Here is a 26,161-nt window from a genome sequence, read left to right on the forward strand (position 1 = left end):
TGTTGCAACCATCCCCTGTTGCAACTGTCCCCGGTCTCCCCCTACATGGAAATCTTTTCGCTTCACTTCTCCTGTTCAGTCCGTCGAGGTCAGACATTCGCGAGTAAAAACATGAACACACTGGAGAGCTGCTTTATAGTAGAAACGAGACACTGACACTGTGTTTCATGTTTAATACGGTAAAGCTGCTTGATTTTAAGCAATCTATTGTATAATGTGCTATATAAACGTGGCGTGACTTTACTGGAGTGCCGAATTGCAGAGCTTGTGCAAACATATTCACGTTGCTATGATCAGATGCTTTTCTAATGCCAAATGCATAAAAAAAGTTTGCAGAACATATTTTTATTCATCTTGGCGTTTAGCGTTTAGCGTTGGAATGTTCACTAACAGTATATCGTCGATCGCGTATTAACTATACTTAATTTCACCCCTAAGCAGAGAATGAAAAATAACTTTGTCGTGAGTATAATCAGGGCCTTTGTGGGAGCCTTTCCCTCGAAAAGCAATCAGAAGCAACCTCAGAACGTCACTATTCACGTAGCAAGCGAATATTTAAAAAGTAACAAAAAATTCCAAAATCAAATCATTGGTTGGTCTTCCCTGTTTATAGGCGCAGGTATAGTTTCCACACTAAACAGTTCTGTATTCATCCTAAAGGTTTCTTTAATAGACATCTAACATGACATGTATTTTAAACTCGGGTCTCAGTAACAGGCAGGGATGTTTCTTCAAAGTTCAACCTGACCTCTCAGGAGACACTTTTCTTCCCACCACCTGCGGCTGAGTGCAGCCCATACAGATTGAATATACCAGGTGCAACTCTGCCTGGAAATGAGTCAGAAATAGAGAGCTGAGGTGAAAAGCTTTTATCAGCACTGGTTGACTTGACTACCACTGCTCTGACCTCAGTAACAGCCTGTTTAGCTACATCCGTTAAACTATATCCCAACATGGAGCGTAGGGGTTTTGCATCATTTTTTTTTTTTTTTTTTCATTACAGACAATCTCATTGTACCTATCCAGCTTATCATTACACTGCTACTTAACATAAATACATGGAAATAGCGATTGGATTTGACATTTTTTATTCAATTATTTTGTTACACTTTATTTTGATAATCCACTTTAGACTTTAAGTAACTTTACAACTACATGTCAACAAACTCTGAATTTTTTTTGCAACTAACTCTCATTAGAGTATTAGTAGACTGTTAGGTTAGGGTTTGGGTTAGTTGAATAAGTAGACGTACTTTAAAAGCTACTTTAAAATGTCTGCTGGGAAGCATCAAAATAAAGCGTTAGTATAAGCAGACAGTCTACTAATATTTGAATGACTGCTAGTTGTAGTTGCAAAGTTACTTATAGTTAGTAGAATGTCTAAAGTGGACCATTGAAATAAAGTGTTACCAATTATTGACCAGTCAGAATCAAGTGTTCCCGTTCTGGAATACTTGGTTTTGAATGACAAATCACAGCATTGAACAGACAAATATTTTTGTATAATAACCAAATAAGTAAATAAAAGGACATGAAATGTTGATTTGACTTCTAAAACCCATAAAATTAGCATATCTATATAGCCAGGGACAATTATTTCATTGTCATTACGCAAAAAGTTTGATCACAGTTAAACGCAAATTCCAATAATGTTAGAATATACTGGAATATCATATTTTGATCGGCCAATCACAGCACTGAACAGTAAAATATTTGTGTGTAATGACCAAAAAATAAATAAAAAAATTCTGATTTTGAATGAATATTATTTTGTAAGAAAAACAACACAATTAGCATATCAATAGTAGAATGATAGCCAAGGACAACTATTTGACAGTCATTATGCAAAAATATAAGCCAATCATTATACGAATCAGAATGATGTATTCAAGAGATGCATGTAATGCATTATTATACTCTAGCTATTAATTATGGTATCACAAGATAACATTTTGGTGTTTTTAAGGGCGGGTTTGCGTGATCAAAGGACTGTCACAGCTCACTGAAGCATGGTTGCCAAGGTGATCAAAAATAATGCCTAGAAGATGTGGGAAAGGGAAGAATAGAACCAGCTTGGTCACTCTGACCCTATCAACTGAGAACTCTCGATATAAGAAGTGTGTGACGAAAGGGCTTTGAATACAGTTTTGAGAACATTTTGATCTAAATCGTGTCGTTCCTATTAGAAATCTGCTGAAAATTTCAGTTATTGTGTCTGACAGCCATATGATTGTGTTTTAATTGTGACGTGGGTGATATCATACAGCCAAGGCTATGCAACTGCTAAAAATCTGTTCAAAACAGAAGTTGTGATTTGAATCCGAGTGAAATGGTTTCTCGAACAAGAAGAAAATGTAGGGCGGGACATGATTTTGTCCATTGGGAATTGATTGGATGGTTGTGGTTTGCTATTGGTCAATCTCATGTGAGTGACAGGTTGCCCCGCCCTCATGCCAGTAAACATGTCATCAGAGAAGAGATTTTGCTGCAAGAGGGAAGTTATTTTGATTAAAGATTATGAGTGTGCAGTGCATTCATTAAAAAAATAATAATGATGTGCACGGATTAATCATTTATAATAAATACTGCAATATTCCATAAAAATAAATAAGAATAGCCAGTTTTGATTTCATGGTAACTTTAAGGTTAAGGATCTGAAAAACAAAATGTATGTGTTTGACACTTGTCAATTATTTGCTCAGTTAAGTAAATCGAAAGCCAGAACGTCACAGAACATTGTTTTTATCAGCCAAACATTAAAAAAAATGAATATTATCCAAATGACACTTTGAGAAGATAATTAAACCTGACTCCTAGCAGCATTAGACTCCTGGACTACAAAATGCTTTAGTGGATAATCACTTGGTGTGAAAGTGTGCTTTGCTGTGTGGAAATGAGCTTTAAAGAGAGCTCTCAACCGGCCTTCTGCAACCAAGCACACGAGTACAGGATGTTCACATAACATTAATGAGTGACCTCAAACAAAGATGATTTACAATATAAAACCAGTCTATTTTCTTAGTCAGTTTTTTATTTTATTTTTTTTGCTTCTGTAGTTCAGACATCACAGACAGATTCAGTTGAATTATGAAGCAGACAGATAGTTTCATATTCAGTCTGGAAACAAATTGCTTGTCAACAATGTGTAACTTCTGCATAGATAAATTAGAAGGACATCTTCTTTCTTCCCATTCGAGCTGAACACATTCTGTGGAGCATGTTAGATAATATTTCAGCACTTTATTTAATTATGTCACCCATGACTACCAGGTCACTACCATGATATTTCGGTGTCTTCGCCCATCAAACTTTCACATGAGACTAAATTCAATTTTATGCCATTGACTTGTAAGGTAAGAAATTAACTTCGGATTCGATTTAATATAGACTGTCTTTACTCAAAAATGATTCATAAATAAGAGGCGGCACAACTCAAGGGCACTTAGTGAACATAGGCAATATAGTGTAATAAAATATAGTAGGGTTTCTAAATTAATAGAGCATTTATTTCATAGTGATTGTTGTTTTTATATTCAGGAATAAGTCGCTGGAACACTTTTGTACAGCCTCTCACCACAAGGAGGAAAACCGAGAGACAGTTATACGCCACAGATCACAACTTCCAACCAACAGAGAGGACGCATCTCGCCGGCCAGATTTGTGATTATGGAAACCAAAACTAACAGTAGAATGGACACTGTGAACACTTCTCTCGTTGATTCTACAGATATGATGACGGAAGTTAGTAATTTAATAGAGAAATATACAGACGGAAGTTTTGGGCAGGACAGGGTCTCCGTGCGTAATTTTGGACACGCGGGTCCTTTACGCAGCAGCGCGCCTGGATCAAGCACCGAAGCTCTGGATCAGCTATCTCTGCTTGACTTACCTCTCGCTACCAAAACGTATACTGATCACATGGATGAATTTCTGAAAGTTGAAACCGGACAGTGGAGCCCAAAAGCGATTCTGCCCAATGAGACAGATGTTCTGGGGAGTGCGTTTATCAAAGATGAGAAAGAACAGTCTCTCATTATGGAGCCACCCAGCACTGATTTCGACGTCGGCTTAAACATCAGCGCCTTGGAAAGCTGCTACGACCCTACCGAAAGGAAACAGCACTGTGGGTTTATTGAAGAGTCTTCAGCTTTGAGGCTCTCATCTCAAGCTGCCCAACAGGTAGTTGATGAGAGTTCCTCTGACTTTCAGTTGGACATGAATCAACCTACATTGGTTTTGCCATCTCAGAGAAGAGTATCACCTTCTCTAGGCAGGGGTATGTTGAATTTCGATGGAACGAGCGCAGCTCCCATGATGTCCAAAACGGACATTTCTAAATGGGTGTCCGGGGCGGACTCTCCGTTCTGGTATCAGTCCACTCGTGTGAATGAAGAGCACGCTGGATGTTCCTCACAAGATGCCTTAATTCCGCGCTCACGTACAGTCTACTCTGCTTTCCCAGGGTAAGAACGACGCCATGTATGCTGTGCGCTATTCTGAATTGAGTTTAAGCAACATGACGCATAATGGCATGAATTAAAATAACCAGAATTGAAATGGTGCGTGTATTTTTAAGTTTCTAATTAAAAAACAAAAACAATAAGTGATAAAAAATTCCACACAAAAAATGGGGTCATCATAATAATAATAATACATTTTTGGCAATGTCACCCAGAAATTTGCATATATTTATATTTCATTATGGCACATGATGGAACAACATGTCCCAGAGTGCTCTATTTGACCCCAAAGTCTTTAAAATGGAGTCGAACATGAAGAAGGTTTACAAGATGGAGACAGAATATTTAAGAAGTCATCTGTTTTTGTAATAAATAAATAAATAAATAAATAATGTATTATATTGACACCAGGTTTACTTTGAATTCATCTTATGAATTGAACGGGGATCACTAAAAGTATCAACACAGCTCATTGGAAAAGTTAGCAAAATACGTACCAATGTACATGCAGTTTCCAACATAAATGAACACTAGAGTCAGTAAAACAAGCCCTTTTAATCGTTTTCACACACAATTATGATTACAGGGGCAGATTATGGATTAATAACTCGCGGCACCCTTGCACAATTATGTTATGACCTCAAAAACACTTTTTGATTTGAAAACGAATATATTTTGGAGTTTGTTTAATTAATAATTAATTAATGCTACAAAATAATTAACCAGCTTCATATGTTCGGTTTCAGCTGACTTGTAGCCTTGTGATGCGGTGAGCTAGGGTACGAATCCCGTGAAAGACAATTCACATAAAAGAGCTCAAAATCAAGAGTTCAAAACCAAACTATAATGCCATTGTTACGATTGTGTTTTATGTCACATGCCTTTTTTAAACACTATCGGGTAGGTTTAGGGTTTAGTGTACGTTATTTTAAAATGGAGCATTAAGGTTTTAGCGCCACTCACCGCACATTTTAACTGCGAACTGAGGTGAAACCAACGTACAAACTTACGTAAAAAAAAACAAAAACAAAAAAACAACAACAACCTTGCCATATCCAGTTCATCTGTTCCAGAAAAAACTAAAAACGCTTTTAGCGCCACTCACCGCACATTTTAACTGCGAACTGAGGTGAAACCAACGTACAAACTTACGTAAAAAAACAAAGAAACAAACAAAGAAACAAACAAAAAACAACAACCTTGCCATAGCCACGTTCATCTGTTCCAGAAAAAACTAAAAACGCTTTTAGCGCCACTCACTCACCGGACATTTAAATTTGAAACTGTCGCTAAACGTGCAGAAACAACGTATTTTGCGTTTTGCTAAAATGTTGCCACTAGTACGTTTTTCTAATGAACCTGGGCTAAAATAATATGGAATCATATTTTAGTTATCCTCCAGTCAAGCATCTAAATCAAGGGAGCTTAATTCTGCTCCTAAAAACTACATTCCTCTTGCATCACATCAGAACCAGCACATTAAGGTTTTGGGATCCACTTGGTGTGAGCCATAACCAAATTGTTTTCAGGAGCAATAATGAGCACATCTAGTTTAGCACTGAATAAGCAAACCATTATCATTAATCAGAAGGTCAAAGGTTAGAACATACTGTACTGGCTCTTAGTGGGAGACACTTGTGGAAATGTGATTGTATTTGACAAAATATCAAGCAAATGTAGGCCTACAGCTATTTGGAATTACATTTGGTTATTATTTTATACTATTTGGTCCAAATACATTTTTAATCCACTGTCATTTAGGATTTGTTTGGGTTGTATCATCAAGAGAACATTGTGTCTTGCTTCTATTCAGGGTTCCATCTCAAAGAGTGTGTGTTATATGTGGAGACGAGGCTTCGGGTTGTCACTATGGAGTTCTTACCTGTGGAAGCTGCAAGGTGTTTTTCAAGAGAGCTGTTGAGGGTAAGCAACATTGTAATCATTTTGTCAAAATAGTATTATCTGTTTTAGAGTATATTGAAGACCCCATGAAGTCTGCAGACTGCAGTTTCTCTCCTGTGTTGATGTATCTCATAAACAGGAAACTTCCTAAACAGGAAGTTTGGGCGGGACATACAGTATCTAAGGGCCAGCCAATAGGCTTTAGTTATGTCACAGCCATGAGCATAATTTACTACTTGCCAATTGACAGCAGATGGTATCAGGACCAGGACAATCTCAGTCTTGGGAGCTTTGATTTTCGATTGAATAAAAACCTGTATTTTTCCAGAAGAGCAAGACTGAACATTTTATGTGCACATGTTCTAAATGTCAGTTTTGGCAACTTTAAGGCACGATCACCGTGATTTTGCATATTTAGTAAAACATATTTTGTTGATCCTGGAACAACATTCCTGTCTGAAAATCCCTGACCCTACCCATAACTTATCCCTAAAACTTGAGGGGAACTATCGGTGAATGACACTGATGTAGAAGCACCTAACCCTGGTTGTAAGCCGAAACTTGACATAAACATGAGGTTTTTAATATTTTCAGTGCTTTGTAAAGTGTTGTTGCAAACAGGAGTTTTTATTTCCTGTTTCAAAGAGCGTCCCAGAAGATTGCAATTATCATTTGGACCAATGTTCACAGTGTTCTTTCTTGTTATTCTTATCACTGAGGACAGATATGTAAGAGCCACTATGTCTGACCATGGCCGTGTCACTATGCCCTGTCAGCCTTGCTTCAAACCAATTCGCTCTGTGCCTTTTCCTTTTCTCTCTCTCGCTGTACTCTCCAAACCGGAGAAAAAAAAACCTGACAGTTATTCATAAGTTAATAATTTTTTTCCCTCTTGTCTAGGTCACCATAACTACCTGTGTGCAGGACGAAATGACTGCATTGTTGATAAACTCAGGAGAAAGAATTGTCCCGCATGCCGTCTTAGAAAGTGCTATCAGGCAGGGATGATGCTTGGAGGTATCACTGTTTGTTAACATTATGCTTTGTATTTCTACATTAACTATATATCATTTTTCAAGCTTTTTGGACTTAATAGACATTAATGGGCAGTTACAATGTTATATAAATGTTGAATATTTTCTAAAATCCAATCTTAAGCATAGTTGTTAACTTTTTTTTATTCTTCATTTATTAACCCTCATGTTGTTCTAAACCCTAAATGACTTTCTTCAGTGAAACACAAACGGAGATGTTTAGCACAATGTCCAAGCTGCTTATTTATGTACAGTGAAAGTCAATAAGGACTTGCTTGTTCATATATGCTCATGTGCATTTTAAAAGTACGGAGCCCCTAAAGGGACATGGTGGTGAAAAAAAAAAAAAAAAAAAGATTTTTAAGTCAATGCTTTTGCGTTCTCTCAGAAATGTTTTGCGTTCCCCCAAGAAATTTTGCGTTCGCTCGTAAAACCATGCCGTTCTCCCGACAAACTTTGTTTGCTTTCAAAAGCTTCATGTTTCCCCGAGAAACTTTGTGTTCGTTCAAAATGTTTGTCGATTCACATCGATTTCCTTAGTAATTTTGTCTGCTTAGTCAGAAAACGGTAGACGGCGTTAGTGTAAATAGCCTCTGCAAACAATGCGGGAGATTTGCACTACGTGTCATTTTTCTGCGAGGAACAGACTGAAATCTCAAATTTCGTTGATGCTTGTTGAGCCCCAGTCCTCATTCACTTTAATTGTTTGTAAACAGCAGCCTGGACATTGTGCTAAATTTAACTAAAATATCTAAAATTATGAGCATCTTAAAGATCCTCAAGCCTCCACCCTAAAGAATCACAAGTAATTATTATTCTAATATTCAGTAGCATATGGAAGTTCAATAAGAGTGACGCGATGATCAAGATAAGCCCTCATTAAAGTGCATTTGCGTGTTTCAGGCCGTAAGATGAAGCGGTTTGCGAATCTGAAGCTCATGGGGATGAGTCCATTGCTGATGTTCCAGGGTCCGTTCTCCCTGCTGGCTGATGGTCAAACGGTGTCCTCCCTGCCCTGTATGCCAACCATCCGTGAGCTGCAGCTGGCCCCGCAGATGATCAGCATTCTGGAGAGCATTGAGCCACAGGTGGTCTACTCTGGCTACAACAGCTCGCAACCAGAGCTTCCCCACCTTCTCCTCAACAGTCTCAACAGGCTCTGCGAGAGGCAGCTGCTCTGGATCGTCAGATGGTCCAAGGCTCTTCCAGGTAACACCTTTACAATCAGCCTAACGAAGATTTTAGCGACTAGCGTTCATGATGTTCTGAATGACTATGAGATCAAACCAAAGCACAGACAATATGGAGCTCTTCATAATCTGTGAATTCTGAGTTCTAAGGCTTTGCTAAAGATTTTCTTGTTCATCTGTGTTGAACAGGTTTTCGCAATTTGCACATCAACGACCAGATGACGCTAATCCAGTATTCCTGGATGGGTTTAATGTTGTTCTCCCTGGGTTGGAGAAGTTTCCAGAATGTCACCACTGATTACCTGTACTTTGCACCCGATCTGGTCTTGAGCCAGTAAGTAACAGTAAAATCAATTCATTTAAAATCTGTTCAAATGCTAAGGCCCTGATACACTTTAAGCAAAATTGAATGAACTGGAGTGACGTCATTTCGAACAAAATCAGGCCAAAACAATGTTCATTCAAGAGTTCAAAACAGGTTGACCATTGGTCCGTAGCGATTATGTAATGGGTAGGTGTAGCTATAAAGTGTAATTGTGATTGTCAAAACATTTGGTAACTAAATAGAATTTTATGAAGTTTAGTGACAACATGTTACAATGTTTACATTGTACAATGACTGGTAGGGCATAGAGGATACAGTTTTTATTATTGCTTGACAAAAATTTCAAGATTTCAATTCCATTCTTCCGATTTTGATTTGTTTATTTTAAATTTTATTTAAAAAAATTATCTCACCTAATGCTGTAAACATAGAGGGCCTAATCTGCTGGTATTATTAAAGGTTAAAAATAACAAATTAAATTAAATATAATGTAGTTTTTGTTATAATAACAATTATTTAATGACATAAGTAAAAATATAATAAATATGTAATATAGTGCTCAGCAAAATCTCCTCTCTAGCTATTTTTTTCTATTCAGTTAACATGCTATGGTCATGGCTTAAATGGCTTTCCTGAGGTAAATGTAACGTTATGTGACATAATTGTTCTCCTGCTGTTATATTGACCCCTTTCCGTGGTTGAAAAACACCAATTGGTCGATATTATGTATACTTTCGGTAAGTTGTACTGCATCTTTAAATAAAAAAAGTAACAGATGATTGGTTCACGTGCACTTGAACTGAGGCGCTCAGCTATCTGTCACGTCACATTTACAAGCGCCAAACGTATTTTTGTCTGAATTTCGTAATAAAATTGACGGAATCTAAGAGCTGAGAATTAGTTTAATATTAAAAGTAGGCTACCTCTTTGCTCCGCAATTTTTCTGTGCGTGAGAACATGCGTGAGAGTTGGCAGCCCTGTCATTCATATGTAATTACTTCCACCAACTAATAAAGTGTTCTCGTAAGCGTAAAATCTGCCATTTATAATACATACGAGCGAGTCGCTCGAATGGCGGCAGCCATGTTGCGCCTCCATCTTGAAAATACATTCGCCAAAGAGGGACATACCTGGAAATTCAAGCTTCGCCTTTCGCGTTTTACACTCAGTGACACCGTGACGAATGTGAGGGGGAGATTACTCGCGACTGCCGGCAGATTTGAAAGATTGGAGGAAGGTGGAGGAAGCAAAAGAGAGAATTAAAACGTCAACGCGACAGGCAAATCAGCAAGACCAAAGTCAATATTGGAGTACTTTTACAGATGGAAAGAGCTCATGAGGAGCAAAGATTTTAAAATGGACGCCGAAGTTGCCTGCTTTCTCCTCGACAGGTAATTCAGCCTATTTGTTTAAATTCAAAGTTTTATAGTTGCTTGTCTAACCATAGGATGGTTGTGCATAACACCAGAAAGACCTCTAGTATAACTTGCGTTACTTTTCCTTGCGTCAATGGTGAAAAAGTATTGTTTACCTTGTAACATAAATCTGTGCTGCGACGGATCACAGGTGATGGATAGTTTTAAAGGCGCAATCACTTGAAGGGACACTCATGGACGAAGTCGAACTGGAAGCCATGTTAATCTTGGAATAATACAGCCACCGTAGGAGTTAAAACGCTCTCGGAATTTAAAGGAACAAACTAATATTCACTGGGTAGTCATAAACAATTTCACCGCTAGATGGGGGAAAATATCACACAGTATAGCTTTAACTGTTTATTTTTTTACCGCTGTCATTTTGTTGTTTATTGTGTAATTAAGAGGATAGTGCACAGCGTATATATATACAGTATATACTTTATATATATACACACACATATATGATGTATATATATGATGATATATATAATGACATATATGATATAGTATATGTACAAGTATACCACGGCTCAGGTATTTCGAACTTTTTACCTCGAAGCAAAGAACAATAAAGAAACTTCACTTCTAGTATATCAGGGGCTTTATTACCTAACTTTACACATAACAACATACACCATTTTCTGATGGTAATGTACCTTTTTCACTGATAAAAAAGAGAGAGAACTATTTCATACACTATTTGTGGCCTACCATGTAGATCTTAATAGCTACATTCAATAAACAGGTTTATACAGTATATATATACTGACAGACAGTGAAATATGCATATATACTCAGTCGAGCTCTTTATATTTTTAGTGATCAACTGAGGAGGTCTCCGATCTACGACTTGTGCTTGGGAATGCAGTTTGTTCCACAGGAATTCGCCAACTTGCAAGTGACCAGGGAAGAGTTTCTATGCATGAAGGCTTTGATGCTCCTCAACACTGGTAAAAAATCCTCTGTGTTTTCTCTCTGACACATAAAACTCTTACGGTCTGACCCTGTACAGGTCAGATCGGTGTTCCAGAATGGAATATTAACAATCAGTGCGCATGGATAGACAAGAGATATGTGTTTGGCAGACTGTGAGACCTTGAAAATCCAAACTAAGTTTCAATTCCAAGCTAACATTTTTCAAATTAGATCATCATTAATGCAAAAGAAGCCTTACAATTGTGCTGACTACAACACTATATTGATAGAACACTGAAACTGGCATGATTAGCAAATGCAGTCATCAGTGAAGAGATTTTTTTTATCGTTTACAGAGCTGTCATTTCAGTGATTTAAATAAAAAACATTTTATGCATTGTGAAACAGCAGTTTGAATTTATCCGTGACACTAATGCTGTGGTAAATTCTAATATGACCCATGGCAGTATAAGTGTAGGTTATCGGTAATGTTTCAACATTGATGTGTTTGTGGCAGTTCCTCTGGAGGGCCTGAAGAGTCAGACGCAGTTTGATGAAATGAGACAGAACTACATCTGTGAGTTGACGAAGGCCATCCAGCTGAAGGAGAAAGGAGTGGTGGCCAGCTCACAGAGATTCTACCACCTGACCAAACTCATGGACGGCATGCACGAGGTACAGCAGGAGCTATAGGCTAAATATACATGGGTCATTCTCAGGAAATGCTAGACAGTTTCAGGATTTATAACTCGCAATTTATATTGCGTAATTAGGAGAAAAAAATGCAAGATGTAACTTCGCAATTGCGAGGTCAGAATTGCCAACCCATATTTTATGATGGTGGCTAATTCGTAAGAATTCATACAACCTCACTTTGAATTTGTAAAATTTTAGCTAAATCGTACATATTTTACAAGTTGAATTCTATTTTATTAATTCGTACTAATGACCTACCCCTGACCCCGCCCCTAACCCCACCCATCACTGGGGTTTAGACAAATCGTACGAATTCGTACAAATTGGTTGTGAGATAGCGTTGGAATTGCGAGTTTTCATCACGCAATTCTGAGAGAAAAAAAGTCAAAATTGCACGATAAAAAGTCATCATAACCTTTATATATTTTTTATTCAGTGGTGGAAACAAGCTTCCATAGGTAGCTGCTGAGCTGTCTCACAAAATCCTATTTTCCTATTCTCAGAAACTTAACCCTTTAAAGCCTGACATGAAAAAATTGTCTAAAAATCGTTTTTCTATGCTACCGCTTATTGAACCTTTAGACAAAATCTTAAAAATAAGTTTGTATATGTGTTTTTTGTTGCACATCATATTTTATACATCAGGCTTTTATGGCTCACATAGTATGATATAGGAGAATATGGAGCTCATCGTCATGGAGAAAAAAAAAAAAAATATATATATATAATAAATTGTAATGATGTAAATCACAAATAAATAAAATTTGTCACTCTTTATCTCCCAATAATAGACAGTAATAATAATAGTAAGTTGATATTTAAATGCTTAATTTTATGATCAAAGATTTGTAGTTTTTATTATGGGGGGCAAAACATATAATACAATGATGATTGAGAGATGCCTGATTTTAACTTTTTTTTTTCTTTTTTTTTTCTTCCATTTTAACATGATTTTTTCTAAGAAATGATGAATGGATAATCAAGTAAAACCAAGTTTCTTCAGTCTAGTAAGTGTTAGTCATGTCATTTTACCAACTTTACCAGGAATTCTTGTTTTCTTTATAAAAATAAGCAAAGATTTCACAGCAAAAAGGCAGGTGTACCAAGATCTGAACGGGACATTTTTAAAATTATACTAAAAAAATATAAACCATCAAACAGACGAGAGAAGGAATGTAATAGATTGTGTACAACAAATTTTTCAGAGCAGTTTCGATCATGTTTTCATGATTTAAAGGCCATGTTTTTTTCAGAACACACCATGATAAGCTGTGTGATGTCAGTGTAAAATACATCAAATGAACATTTCATCGTACAAATGTGTAAAACACGATATGAAATAGGTCACATAATAGCTTTATTCACGCCATCACTTGTTATATATCAGAATGTGCAAAACACGATAGGGGAGCTTGAAGAGTGACGTTGACTTTATCTTTGTGTAGATTGTAAAGAAGGTCAATCTCTACTGTCTGAGCACATACATCCAGGCGGACGCCATGAAGGTGGAGTTTCCAGAGATGATGTCAGAGGTCATTGCATCACAGCTGCCGAAAGTGCTTGCGGGGATGGTCAGACACCTCATGTTTCACAACAAGTGAAGCCATGTGATCCAGACAGTATGCTTGGGTCTGGGACTCCTCGTGTCTCTGGTGTACGTGTACCACATCTAGTTAATGTAGACACAAATCTTTCCAAACACAATTCCTCTTCTTTTGATAGGTGGTTTGCAGGCACGTGATTGTGATGACGCGCGAAATTCAAATGGAGGGCAGCAAGTGAAGAGCGGAATGGACGAGATGGAGGAAAGTCTGTACTGTTCCATTATAGACGCTATTACAAGAGAAAGATAAAGACAACAAATCTAAACATATGTTGGATGTGATCCTTGCGTTATGCAGAGGAGTGATTTTTCAACTGAATTGAAATATTTGCCTGTCATCGAGGCTGTCATTCTATTTTGTCCTGTGGATTAATCCGTAATGTTAACCCTAACAACCATTCAACGCTGCGGCGCTTCTCGGCGTTACTTTTACGGCTGTTTACTTTACGTTATTAGGTTAACCACTCTCAAAGGTCCGCCGAAACACCACTAAACCACTGAAGGCTGCACCAGAGAAAGTCTAATGAGGGGCTTTGGCCGCACCCTCAAAACACTTTGTAGGTAGCTTTGCTAACGTTACGCGTTTGTCTTCAGTTACAGGGGTAACTTACAAACTCAAAGAAAAGAAGAAACAATTACTTTGACTTTACAAAGTTCGGAAACTGGTACGTTACACAAACACAGCCACATTGGTTGTATTAACTGACCTTTGATGAAGTGATCACTGCACACACGGGCATTTTCCGATTCCCGACCGCAGACGTAGGTTTGCAAGCCATTTTTTCTGGTGTTTTTCGTTCAATTTCTCGCATTTTTCCCCCTTATGAACAACAACTTTTGGTACACGATAAAAACTCCTCATGGTTTGATCGATTTGAGCAAGCATAAACGATGCAAAACATAGGCATTTTGAGTTTGTTATAGTGCTTCCTAAATGTAGCAAATCACTTCCTGCCCTCCATCTGCATTTCGCGCCATGGCAACGCAGTGACGTGACGTCATATGCAAACAACCTATAGTCACAAGTTCTGACCTGATGTGTTAGTTGAAAATACACAATTTTCACAGTCCACTGATAAAGAGAGAATACAATCTGCTATGTCATTAAACCTGCTATTGAATTTTACAAAACATGACAAACTTTGAGCTTTTTTATGATAACGTAAGACAGACTGTGTTCACATTTGGCAGGTTTGTTTTGATTAAAATGAACTTTAATGCGATTAAGTCCTAAATGCGATTGCTTTGTTAGTGTAGTTCATTTGAATAAGTGTGAATGCTGCCATTCGAATCCTGGTGCGCAACAAACAAGCAGGCCGCCTTTTCAGAGACACTTCCAAACAAACTCTGGTGCGGTTCGACTGAAATATGAATGCAACACGGACCGAAGACATCTAAACGAAGCAAAAACAGGTTGTGAAATGACCCTAAAAAGGACAGAATGCTCAGATGTTGCCCATTACAGTCCAGTACGGGCGTCGGAACCGCGTCTTCTTGCAGCAGATCTTCGTTTGTGTGCAACAGAGGAATTCCCAGTGCTGTTTTGACTCCTTTACACATTCAAACTGAGTTCTCAGCTGGCGCCATCATATAGCACATTTAGCCCAGCACACAGCATTGTTTTCATTGTTAGGTAAGTTCCATCGCAAAATACTGTATACGTCATAAAAGCTGTTTTCTTTGTATCTTTAGGCTATAAAAATGACAGTGTGAACGCTAAGTGAACCAAGACTAAATGTATCATTTTCTTTTTTGGTCTGGACCAAAAGAACCAAGAGAAGTAAACTGTGTGAACACATAACTGTGCAAAAATGTAATGTGAAGTAATTTTTTTTCCCATGTTTTTTCCATTTCCACAGACATTTTTTTTAAACCAATTAGACTGTAATTTATGGTAAAATTATACTTTTCCTCCCAGTTTTATTTTTATTTTAAATCCTAAATGTGTGATGAAAAGGAAACACTTGATCAAAGCGTCAAAAGGACAGTTTTCATGGTCAGACCTTACAAACTCCAAATGCCAGCCACCATGGATTGTACATTTACACAGTAACCGCTCACTTCACGTCAAATGAAAAGTACATGTGAAGTATCTAATAAAAAAACATTGATTACATATAATAACAATGCTTGAAAGACAAAGAGCTAAATTGTACATTGGCTGAGAGATCACAGTGTATATTTAAAGGAACATTCAACAATTTGATCCAGCCTGTTTTTTTTTTTTTTTTTTTTTTTTTAGCAGAATATTAAGGGCCAGATTTACTAACAGCTCACTCCAGCGCAAACCCTCTTTTGGCGTTAAACTACTGTCAGGATTTACTAAAGACACACAGTGAAAAATTAGCACTGAAAAGGCGTAGCCGGTTATATTTGTGGCTGATATTATTACATATGCATTTGTAGGAGTTTCCCTTTCAGACGCAATATTTATGGAAGATTATTTAAATGAATTGACGTTTTTTACTAAGGTTTGCACTAGTCAATTTACTAGTATTTGCAACATTATTTACAGCCCCTAGGAAAGCATGTCTTAAACCAGAAGCTAATCTGAGCGGCTCTTGGTAGTGATTGTGTTGGTCATTATGGAAATGATCCGGTTGCGTCTGTGTTCTCGTCGGTAGAGTTTTATCGGAAGGCAAGAGCATAAATTTGAAAAACATTTCTTGGTGCTCCTATAATTTCCTCCCTCTGACCTTGATGGCCTATCTGAAGGGAGTATCAGTCCACCATCAGCAGTCAAGGGCACCGAGCATTCTCATGTATTTAATTGGGAAAGAACACTGGGATCTTGGCAGTCGGCCGCTTTTCAAAGACTTCCGACGCCGTTTCTTTCCAGGAAAGTCACTGATGTCTGGGATTTACTTCTGATGATTCAGCTTGTGCTAAAAATCTTTTCTTAAATAGAAGACAAGAAGTGGGTCTCATTTTGTAAACAAATTTATTGATGGAACCAAAATGAATTAAGACGGCAAATATATGATTTTCAAAACAATTATCCATATATAAATTTCTATCATCTATTTTTATTTTTTTTATCAGTTATCATAGTAGAAGTTTCAATAAGATGGCTGGAATGTACCATGTTGGTGTTGACACTGACAGTAGGTGTCATTTTAAACTTCAGAAGGACTTGTTTCATTAGTATCTGTAAAGACCTGGATGCCAAACTGAGACATCATCCACTGCTATCCCAAGCCAGTGGTTTCCAAACATTTCAGGAATAGGAATCATTTTGTGTGTATCAGAAAATATTAGACATTTCAATTATAAATAACTAGAACACTTAGTTCCATTGCTCTAATGCGATAAAATAAGCAGTGATCCAAGGATGCTGTTAATTCAGCACAGAATTGGAACATTTTACTTTTCTGAAATTTTACATAAAATAATTTGTGCTTGAATGGCTGATTTCAGTACTGCATGTATAATTCTATTAGACAATGGGGTCCAAAAGTCTGAGACCACTAGTAAAAATATTTCGCTTTTTTTTTTTTTATTCATTTTTATTTTCAAACATTATATGAACAGCATAATGTGATAAATGAATATGAATAAGCTACATAAACAAAACCTGACACATTCTCTGGCATGATTTGAAAATGATCAAAAGAAAATCTTGAGCTTCATTGTTAACCAATTGATTAGTCAGCTAGAAATAATGCAGAATCCGAGATATTTCTAGTTTCTCTTTGTTAAAAATGTTCAAAATCCTAAAAGCGTGGTCTCAGACTTTTGAACATTTATGACAGTAACAGTAAGTCATTTTATAATGAGAAACCACACACACACACACAGCACAGTTAGATGAATTGAGTTAAATATGACAATGATTCACAGCTCAAATAGTTACTGGTGAGGTTTAACCTTCTTTCCCTTCATTTTAAAATAATAAGAATTGAGCTAAAATCAAAGAAAGCCTGTCTCTTAGACCTATAAGCTGGTCTTTCATGACAGAATTGCAGTATTCCACCGCACAGTAGACCTAAAATGATCATTTAGTGCGGTACATTGCACCTCCTGACCTCAGTGTATCTAAATTTGTGCATCTACACTCAATGATTTCAGTTGGGCTTCCACCAGAAGCACATCATGTCAGCAAAAGCTTTATCTAGAATTACAGCTGCGATTCAGGCCTTGTGCTGTATCATTGAGGTTTGTGTACCATACATGATCTCTTAATATTCAGTGTCATATAATGTAATATCCATACAGTTCACTTATAAATCATTTAATGCTTGATATATATATATATGCTCTTGGTCTAAAATTCATGTTACCATGGATACCATGAAATGCTCGGCCTCTCCTGGTTGGACGCTGTCAGAGGAACACCACATAGTTTTCAGGAATGAGTCCTGTTTTGCCCTCAAACGTTGCCTGGAGCCAGCCTGGTTCCACTGAAGAATACACTGCGAAGAAGAAACGAAGAAGGTTTAAGCTGTGGAGAAGTCTTCTATAACATGAAAAGAATTCTATAGTATTATTGCTCATACTTAGGGGGTTGAATAAACTGGGGCACAACAACAGATATGAGACCCAAACCAGTGAGAGTTTTGGGACAAATGACAAAACCATCATTGGGTCAATGCAGCTTATATTTGTTGATCTTGTATCATGCCTTGTATGTTTTGCAAATTTAAATTCATTATTCAATATTACATTGTATGTTCTCTGCTGATTTTTTTTTGTTACAAATCTAACATCATCAAAATAATGACTTAGTCAAATAGGCGTCAATAAGACAATTTTTTTTTAGAAAAAAAGGTTCAATGGGGTTCTTGACTTAGTTTTAAAGAACCGTTGACGCCCAAAAGGCTCTATATAAAGAGAAATGTCTTAAATGATTGCATAATACTTTAATGTTTAAGAGGTTATTTCATTTTGTTCTAGTGATAAATAATGTTTATTAGCTGTTTAATTCATAAAATCGAACAATACAAAATTAATTAAAATAAATGACCTGACAGAAACTTTTCATCTAATAGTGTGGGTTAAAAAAATTATAAATCGATCAGTAACAGTCGCAAATTCCAGTAAAATATTGTCTGTAAAAAATGCACAGCTATTACTTACAATAAAACAAGTTTTCTTTGTATGACAGCCTGGCCAAAAATGATGTCCGCTCAATTTGGCATGTTTCATTGTGTTAAAAAAACAACAACTTTTCACTTAGTTTTGACCACTACTGTGTGTGTGTGTGTGTGTGTGTATTGATGCTTAGGGTTTTATATATATATATATATATATATATATATATATATATAAGGAAACAACATTTTATGAAAATCTACAATGTTGAGCCCCACAAACCCTCCAACCCTAAGCATCAAATTTGGCATAAAAGCCATTCTGAATTTTTGAAACAGATTTGAATGTTACCTCAAATCATGTGATTCACTGATTTCCAAGTTATCAGATGTACGATTTTTTACTTGGTGGGTAAAATGACTAGAGACCAAAATAAGCAAACACTTCTAAAGTCTCACTTTTATTTAGATTCGTTTCTTCAGCCTTAAGTTAAGTTGACCTTTCATAAAGTGATTTGTTTGACCATTATGTTCACAAAGCAATAGTATCCTCAGAAAAGGGAGGCACAAGTGAACCACATCTGCAGGTAATCAATCTCAAAGTTGGGTCACTTTGCATCGAGAAATTGCCGTTATAAAGCTTTCAAAAAGAACTCACAAATTTGCTCAGTAATGACTCATATCAGCATTCTCTGAACTATGAAAGCATCTGTTCACACTAAAGCATTAGGCAGATGGGATTGCAAAATAAAGAGTAAATCGTTTTTTATAAGCAGAACTCTCAAATGTCAACAGTGAGAACTCAGGTTGATGGGTTTATGTTGTGCTAAGTGTTTGCTGAGCTTTAGAGAGAGGAAGACTTGACTTCACCAGGTTACTGTGACCTGTTTCAATGCCCTGGTGCCCAGCCAAGTTTATTCCTTTCGGAAAATACATCCAGCAATAAAATTCTATTCCTGACATGTTCGAGGAACAACAACCGATGGTTGTTCCACAGAACAGACACAGGAACACATTATTTTCTATCAATATTAATGCCCTGGTATGCAGCAAAAGTGCATCAGTTCAGTCATAGTTCATTTCTTTGATTTCTGTAACCGTCACTGCAAGTCACAAAAGACGTACATATTTAACATCCATCAAACCACATTCTCAATACAGCAATACACCTCCCAGACTTGATATATGATTCATGGCCAGCATTGCTGCATGTTTCTTGGTGTATATTGCAGTCGCAGTTCATAAAAAGTCACTTAAGAACTGAAGTGAAGTTCTAGATCACTTGATGAATTGTGTGAGCCTCAGACAGCCTGACCACTGACCACCCAGACCATTTACTGACCATTTGTTACACATAGAGATGACAAGCGCTGGCTGAAATCAACAGATAAAACAATGGAATGAGAGAACGAAAGGATGATGGAATGAGAGAACGATAGATTGATGGAATGAGAGAAAGATAGAACGATGGAATGAGAGAACGATAGAACAATGGGAAAGAAAAAAGATAGAACGATAGAATGGTGGGATGAGAGAACGATAGAATGGGAGAAAGCTAGAACGATGGAATGAGAGAACAATAGTACGATGGAATGAGAGAACAATGGAATGAGAGACCGATAGAACGATGGAATGAGAGAACGATAGAACAATGGACTGAGAAAGATAGAATGATGGAATAAGAGAAAGATAGAACGATGGAATGAGAGAAAGCTAGAACAATGGAATGAGTGAACGATAGAACGATGGGAATGAAAAAAGATAGATCGATAGAATGGTGGAATGAGAGAATGATAGAATGGTGGAGTGAAAGAACGATAGAACGGTGGGAATGAGAGAACGATAGAACAATTGGAATGAGAGAATGATTTAATGAAAGAACGATAGAACGATGGAATGAGAGAACGATAGAATGATGGAATTAGAGAACGATAGAACGATGGGAATGAGAGAACGCTAGAACGATGATATGAGAGAACGATAGTATGATGGAATGAGAGAATGATAGAACAATGGAATGAGAGAAAGATAGAATGATGGAATGAGATAATGAAAGAACAATGGGAATGAGAGAACGATAGTATGATGGAACGAGAGAATGATAGAACGATGGGAATGAGAGAATGATAGAACGAAGGGAATGAGAGAACAATAGAATGATGGAATGAGAGAACGATAGTACGATGGAATGAGAGAACGATAGGACAAGAGAATGCTAGAGTGATGGTAATGAATCGTTCTTACGTTTAAACTCGTGAACGCCCCCCATGAACACCAGACCGGTCTTGCTTCCAACGCCCTCTGTTGTTCTCTGAAAGCCCCCCGCCCCCGTTGAGAACCACTATGCTAAATGATTGAATATAAATATAAAGAATGATCGATAGATAGAACGAACAAACGAATGAATAATAGAACGAACGACAGAACAAACGAACGTTAAAACAAACGAACGATTAATATATAGAATGAATGAACAAAAAACAGAACGATCAATGGATAGAACAAACGATAGATAGAATGAATGATCGATAGATAGAATGATAGAACGATCGATAGTTAGAACAATTGAACGATTGATAGATAGAATGATCGATAGATAAAACGAATGAATGATAGAACGATCAATAGATAGAACAATCGATAGATAGAATGAACGAATGATAGAACGATCGATAGATTAAATGAATGAACGATAGAATGATCGATAGATAGAACAAGGGAACGATTGATAGAACGAACAAACGAATGATAGAACGATCGATAGATAAAACGAACGAACAATAGAACGATCTAGAGTTGTCAGACCAAGTCGGTACTGAAACTGAAAAAGTGTGACGCTTTGAGCGCTGTTGAGCGGAATCGTAAACACCTCGGATGACTCAACGAGCTCACGCGCTCATCGGATATGTCTGTGATTGGCTTCAAAAACACAGAGAGCTTACACAGATACACACGGGAGCATTTGAAAACAAGCGTCTATCAGCGGACGGGTCCACTGATAGACGCCTGCTTGTGCTTTCAAAACACTTTCAAACACTTCTGTGTGCTCGTAAACACTCCCGAGCGCTGATCATTGTAGCCAATCACAGACATATTCAATAAGCTTATGAACACAACGGCCAATCAGAGGTGTTTACGATTCCGCTCAACAGCACTCAAAGCGAAGTACTTGGTACCGAAGTCGAACTCTAAAACGATCTATAGATAGAACGAACAAATGATAGAACGACCAATAGATAGAACAATAGAACAATCGATAGATAGACAGACAGACAGATGGATAAACAGACAGATAGATAGATAGATAGATAGATAGATAGATAGATAGACTTACCGTTGGAGAAGTGAGCCCCCTGTGGGAAACTCAGCTCATTGCTGTGTTCGGCTTCACAGGAATATATGGCTTTGGCATCTCTACGGATTACAATCATGAAATGATAAAATTCAACTGTTTTAAAAGACAATTTTTTGGTTTTATAAAGATGTTTGCCATGAAATATATATTAAACGGTTGTTTTTATGTAGTGTGCCTATTTTTACCTTCCCAAGGGAGGAGGTTTTCCAGCTGATGGGTTCTCAAAAAGCAGTGCTCTGGCAGCCACCCTGGAACATACAACCATGCCCAGATGTCAGGATGATTATTGACGAGATGCACCACACAATAATTAGGCTGGATGAACAAACCATTTTAACTAAGCAGATGGCAACAGTTTGATTTACATTAAAAAAAAAAAAAAATTGGTGAGAGCCAACATTCTACATTCAGTACTGCTAGATTTGGAGTTCAACTCAAAAGAAGAATAAGGACAACACTTTTTTGTCAACACTTAACCCATAAGTAAATACTAACACTTACTATTCTCTCTCTCTCTCTCTCTCTCTCTCATATATATATATATATATATATATATATACACACACACACACACAACCCCAATTCCAGAAAATTTGAGACGACGTTTTGTAAAACACAATAAAACATCCAGCAATAAAATGTTTTATTTTATTACATATAAAGTCTCGTGAGAAGCGAGAACGAGAACGAGAATGAGCACGAAACACGAATCGCTTTACGGCAATTCGACATAAACACACACGCATGTATGATGTATTACCAGATTACCCACCTCGGTAGACAAAGCTCCACACGATACAGTAGCTTGCTCCGATCAAAACAAACGCACATGAGCAGCGGTAGAGAGGGGGAGGAGGCCGCCGCAAGTGAGTTTTTTTACGACCGTGTTGTGACATATACGCCCCCCCACAGCTGTAGGGGGAGCTCGTGGGGAAAACATGCGACAACAAAAGGGAAAATCAGCGAAGAAGTGACTAGAGTTCGCTAGAGTTGCCGAGTTCTCCTTTAATTTAACTGACAAAAGTACAAAGAAAAATGTTTCAATGTTGTAACTGGCCAAAATAATTGTATTTTGTAAACATAAACTAATTCTGATTTTGATGGCTGCAACACACTCTAAAAAAGTTGGGACTAGGGATGGGACGATTACCGGTTTCACGATAAACCACAATAAAATGCACTGACGGTTAGTAATATCGTTTAAAATTTAATTATCATTAAAACCGTGTTTGATTATCGCGATTTTAGATCCTGTTCAGTCAGCAACAGTCTGACGCAGCCGCAGGCGCGATGTTATTTTTTTATTCAAGAAGGAATGGCGGAAGGCAGTGACCGTGCTCGGGAGATTTTTCAGCCTTTTAAAAGAACCAATTCTGAGGTGTGGTCATATTTTGGCTTTAACAAAAGTCCTGAGGGAACAAGAAAAAGTCGCTGCAATAACTTCAGATCTGCCTAGTCGTCTTGTGTGACCATCACCGACTGTTGTAGCGAACGCAAGGCAAGTTAACTTTGACCTCAATACCAAAACTACGTCTGGGAAATAATTGGGAATGAAATTTTGTTTTAAACTGAACTATTTTATATCAATAAACGTGAGGCTTCCGCAAAGAAATATTCGCAGCAAGTGGCTTAGCCAAAGACGAACGAACAAGTTCAAGACTATTAAGAGTGACATGTAAGGGATAACAATTTATATTCACTATACACTTATTACACCGATTTTTTATTTTTTTTTTACCACATAATTACGGGGATATTGAATTGAGATGAATGTTTTCTTACCTTTTTATAGCCTAAATCATGTACAGCGTACAAAACAATCGTTCAGACAAGATGTCTAAGATGTCAAACGGAGACGCAGGACGGCAAGTTGTATTTGAATGAAACGAGAGAGCGCGTCCGTTGTGATACATGCTGTAACGTCTGTCAGAGAAGTCTGCCCAGATGAAGAATACAAGACAGTGCAAATGAACTGGTAGTTCCACGAGACTTTTATAGATGTTTTCTCTCAGTTAAGCACACTCTTCATACATGGCGAAGAGCGAATGTTAAAAGGGAAAAGAAAACTCTAAAACACGCTACAAATCAAAGTGGAAGTAAACACATTATAATAAAACAACGGTCAGCAGTGGACGGTCATCCTCTTTGCGTGATCAATCTCACTCTCACTGTGCGTGCGCGCTCACATAAAAACAGCATGCATACAATAACGTACGCCATAGAAGAAGTTATCTTAAAGGCACATCCACATTCATGTCATGAACACTACTTAACACTAGGTGGCCGTTACAATGCATGTGCGCGGTCTTATAATTCGTTGCTATTGACGACCGTCATTATAAGGAAGGAAATGCTTTAAAAAGTGCATATAGCTGCTTGTTTTATTTGTTGTTTGTTGATTTTCAAATATAAAACTTGTTGAAATGTCTTCAGTGTGAGCATCAACTCTTTTTGAACTCTTTCATCTCGTTTTAACAAAACCGTGATAATGTTGATAATCGCGATAATTTTGGTCACTAGTATCGTGATATTAAATTTTCATACCGTCCCATCCCTAGTTGGGACAGAGGCAAAATAAAAGTGAAAAGATGACAGAATATCCAAGTTAAACTGAACTGAAACCATTCACAATTAGAAGGTGAATTGGTAATACAGTAGGTGAGGGTTTCTTGTTAGAGTATAAAAGGAGCATCCACCAAAGGCTCAGTCTTTGCAAGAAAAGCTCATGACTCACCACTTGTCACAAAGAACTATTCAAAAATCACATTTCTCAATGAAAGATTGCTAAGTATTTAGGTCTTTCACTATCTACCATACATAATATTGTGAAAAGATTCAGTGAATTCAGAGAAATCTCAGTCTGTGTAGGGCAAAGCAGGAGACCTCCGTTGAATGTGCGTGACCTTTGATCCCTCAGACGGCACTGCATGAGAAACTATTATGTTCTGTTAAATACAGCCACATGTGCTCAAGAGTACTTTAGAAAACCATTTTCACTGAACACAGTCTGACGCTGCATCAAGAAATGCAACTGGAATCTCTGTTACGCAAGGAGAAAGCTATTCATCTGTTCAATGCAGAGACGCTGCAGAGTTCTCTGGGTCCGAGCTCATCTCAGATGATCCAAAATACAGTGGAAATGTGTGCTGTGGTCGGATGAGTCCATGTTTCAGAATGTTTTTGGGTAAAATGGACATTGAGTTGAGTTCATTGAGAGACCATCCAGACATTCATCAGCAAGAGGTGCAAAAGCAAACATCTGTCCTGGTATGGGGTGCATCAGTGCAAACGGCATGGGTAACTTGCATGTGTGTGAAGGTATCACAGGCATGGAGGCATATATTTGCATTGTACAGAGACATTAACTGCCATCAAGATGACATCAAGATGTGCCTGACGGTCTGCCTGCAGTCCAGATGTCTCTCTTATTGAAAATGTATGACTCATCATGAAAAGGAGAATCAGACAACGACGACCACAGACTGTTGAATCGAGTCCACTTAAGTGACGTGATGTTTCTTTTCTTCCTGTCATGATAACTCAAACGAAATTATACATCCGTCCCTACAGAGAAGATTTAAAAACCAGTGCGGGGTCACATCAACCCTTTCAGCAGTGTAATTAAAACTGGTGCCAACAAAAAACAACTGCAATCAATCTCCATTCAGCAGCTTCCATCGCCACCAGCAACTACACTGTATAAAACTGCACAAACTTTCCTCATTACTTTTAATACATGTTTTTACATTTCTCATGACGTAGTGTTTTTCTAAAACCTGACAGAAACATATAAAAGCTGTCAATGAAGTAATGGAAGAGATTTTCACACAAAAATGACAATTCTGTCATTATTCATTGTCATGTAATTCCCAACCTGTATGACTTTCTGTGAAACATGAATATATTTCTTTTCTCCATGTCTTGGTTACCAACATTTCTCAAATATCTACTTCTGCTGTGTTCACAGAAAGTCATTCAGATTTGGAACCACATGAGGGTGAGTAAAGTATTGATTTTTTTCAGGTGAATCATCCCTTTAATGTGATACACATATATATATTTTTATTTAATTTTAAACGCATTAAAAAAGCAATTCACATACAACAACAAGTTCAATATACAGCTTACTGTACATGATCAATTCTACTGTTTCCTAACAATAAATCAACTGCACTGAGATCGTAAAAAAAAAAAAAAAAAAAAAAAAAAAACCCTGAAAAAATAACCTGTATA

The 26,161-nt window shown here is 37.3% G+C and overlaps 2 protein-coding genes across 10 annotated transcripts in view; one reads left to right on the top strand and one right to left on the bottom strand.

Moving 5' to 3' along the window:
- The first annotated feature begins 3,607 nt into the window (after nucleotides 1–3,607).
- Nucleotides 3,608–15,350, top strand: pgr (progesterone receptor). 2 transcript variants are annotated; one of them, XM_081371780.1, is made up of 9 exons: nucleotides 3,608–4,463; nucleotides 6,274–6,383; nucleotides 7,263–7,379; nucleotides 8,300–8,605; nucleotides 8,776–8,920; nucleotides 11,149–11,279; nucleotides 11,762–11,919; nucleotides 12,903–12,947; nucleotides 13,386–13,449. In XM_081371780.1, exons 1-8 carry the CDS (start codon nucleotides 3,667–3,669, stop codon nucleotides 12,906–12,908), a joined length of 1,770 nt encoding a protein of 589 aa, XP_081227906.1. In that variant the 5' UTR covers nucleotides 3,608–3,666; the 3' UTR covers nucleotides 12,909–12,947; nucleotides 13,386–13,449. The 2 variants fall into 2 exon arrangements, with proteins under 2 accessions (XP_081227906.1, XP_081227905.1); XM_081371779.1 differs by lacking the exon at nucleotides 12,903–12,947 and having other exon boundaries at nucleotides 13,386–15,350.
- A 2,408-nt stretch (nucleotides 15,351–17,758) lies between these two features.
- arhgap42b (Rho GTPase activating protein 42b) overlaps nucleotides 17,759–26,161 on the bottom strand; it is a 160,909-nt gene continuing 152,506 nt past the window's right edge. For all 8 annotated transcript variants that reach the window (XM_081371775.1, XM_081371774.1, XM_081371773.1 and 5 more), the window contains 3 exons: nucleotides 22,114–22,176; nucleotides 21,908–21,987; nucleotides 17,759–17,955 (listed from right to left, as the gene is read on the bottom strand). In XM_081371775.1, the coding sequence (XP_081227901.1) occupies nucleotides 17,867–17,955; nucleotides 21,908–21,987; nucleotides 22,114–22,176 (232 nt within the window). In that variant the 3' untranslated portion in view covers nucleotides 17,759–17,866. The remainder of the gene's footprint in view (nucleotides 17,956–21,907; nucleotides 21,988–22,113; nucleotides 22,177–26,161) is intronic.

Source organism: Scardinius erythrophthalmus, assembly GCF_964197995.2.
Source record: "Scardinius erythrophthalmus genome assembly, chromosome: 8".
NCBI classification, from domain to species: domain Eukaryota; kingdom Metazoa; phylum Chordata; class Actinopteri; order Cypriniformes; family Leuciscidae; genus Scardinius; species Scardinius erythrophthalmus.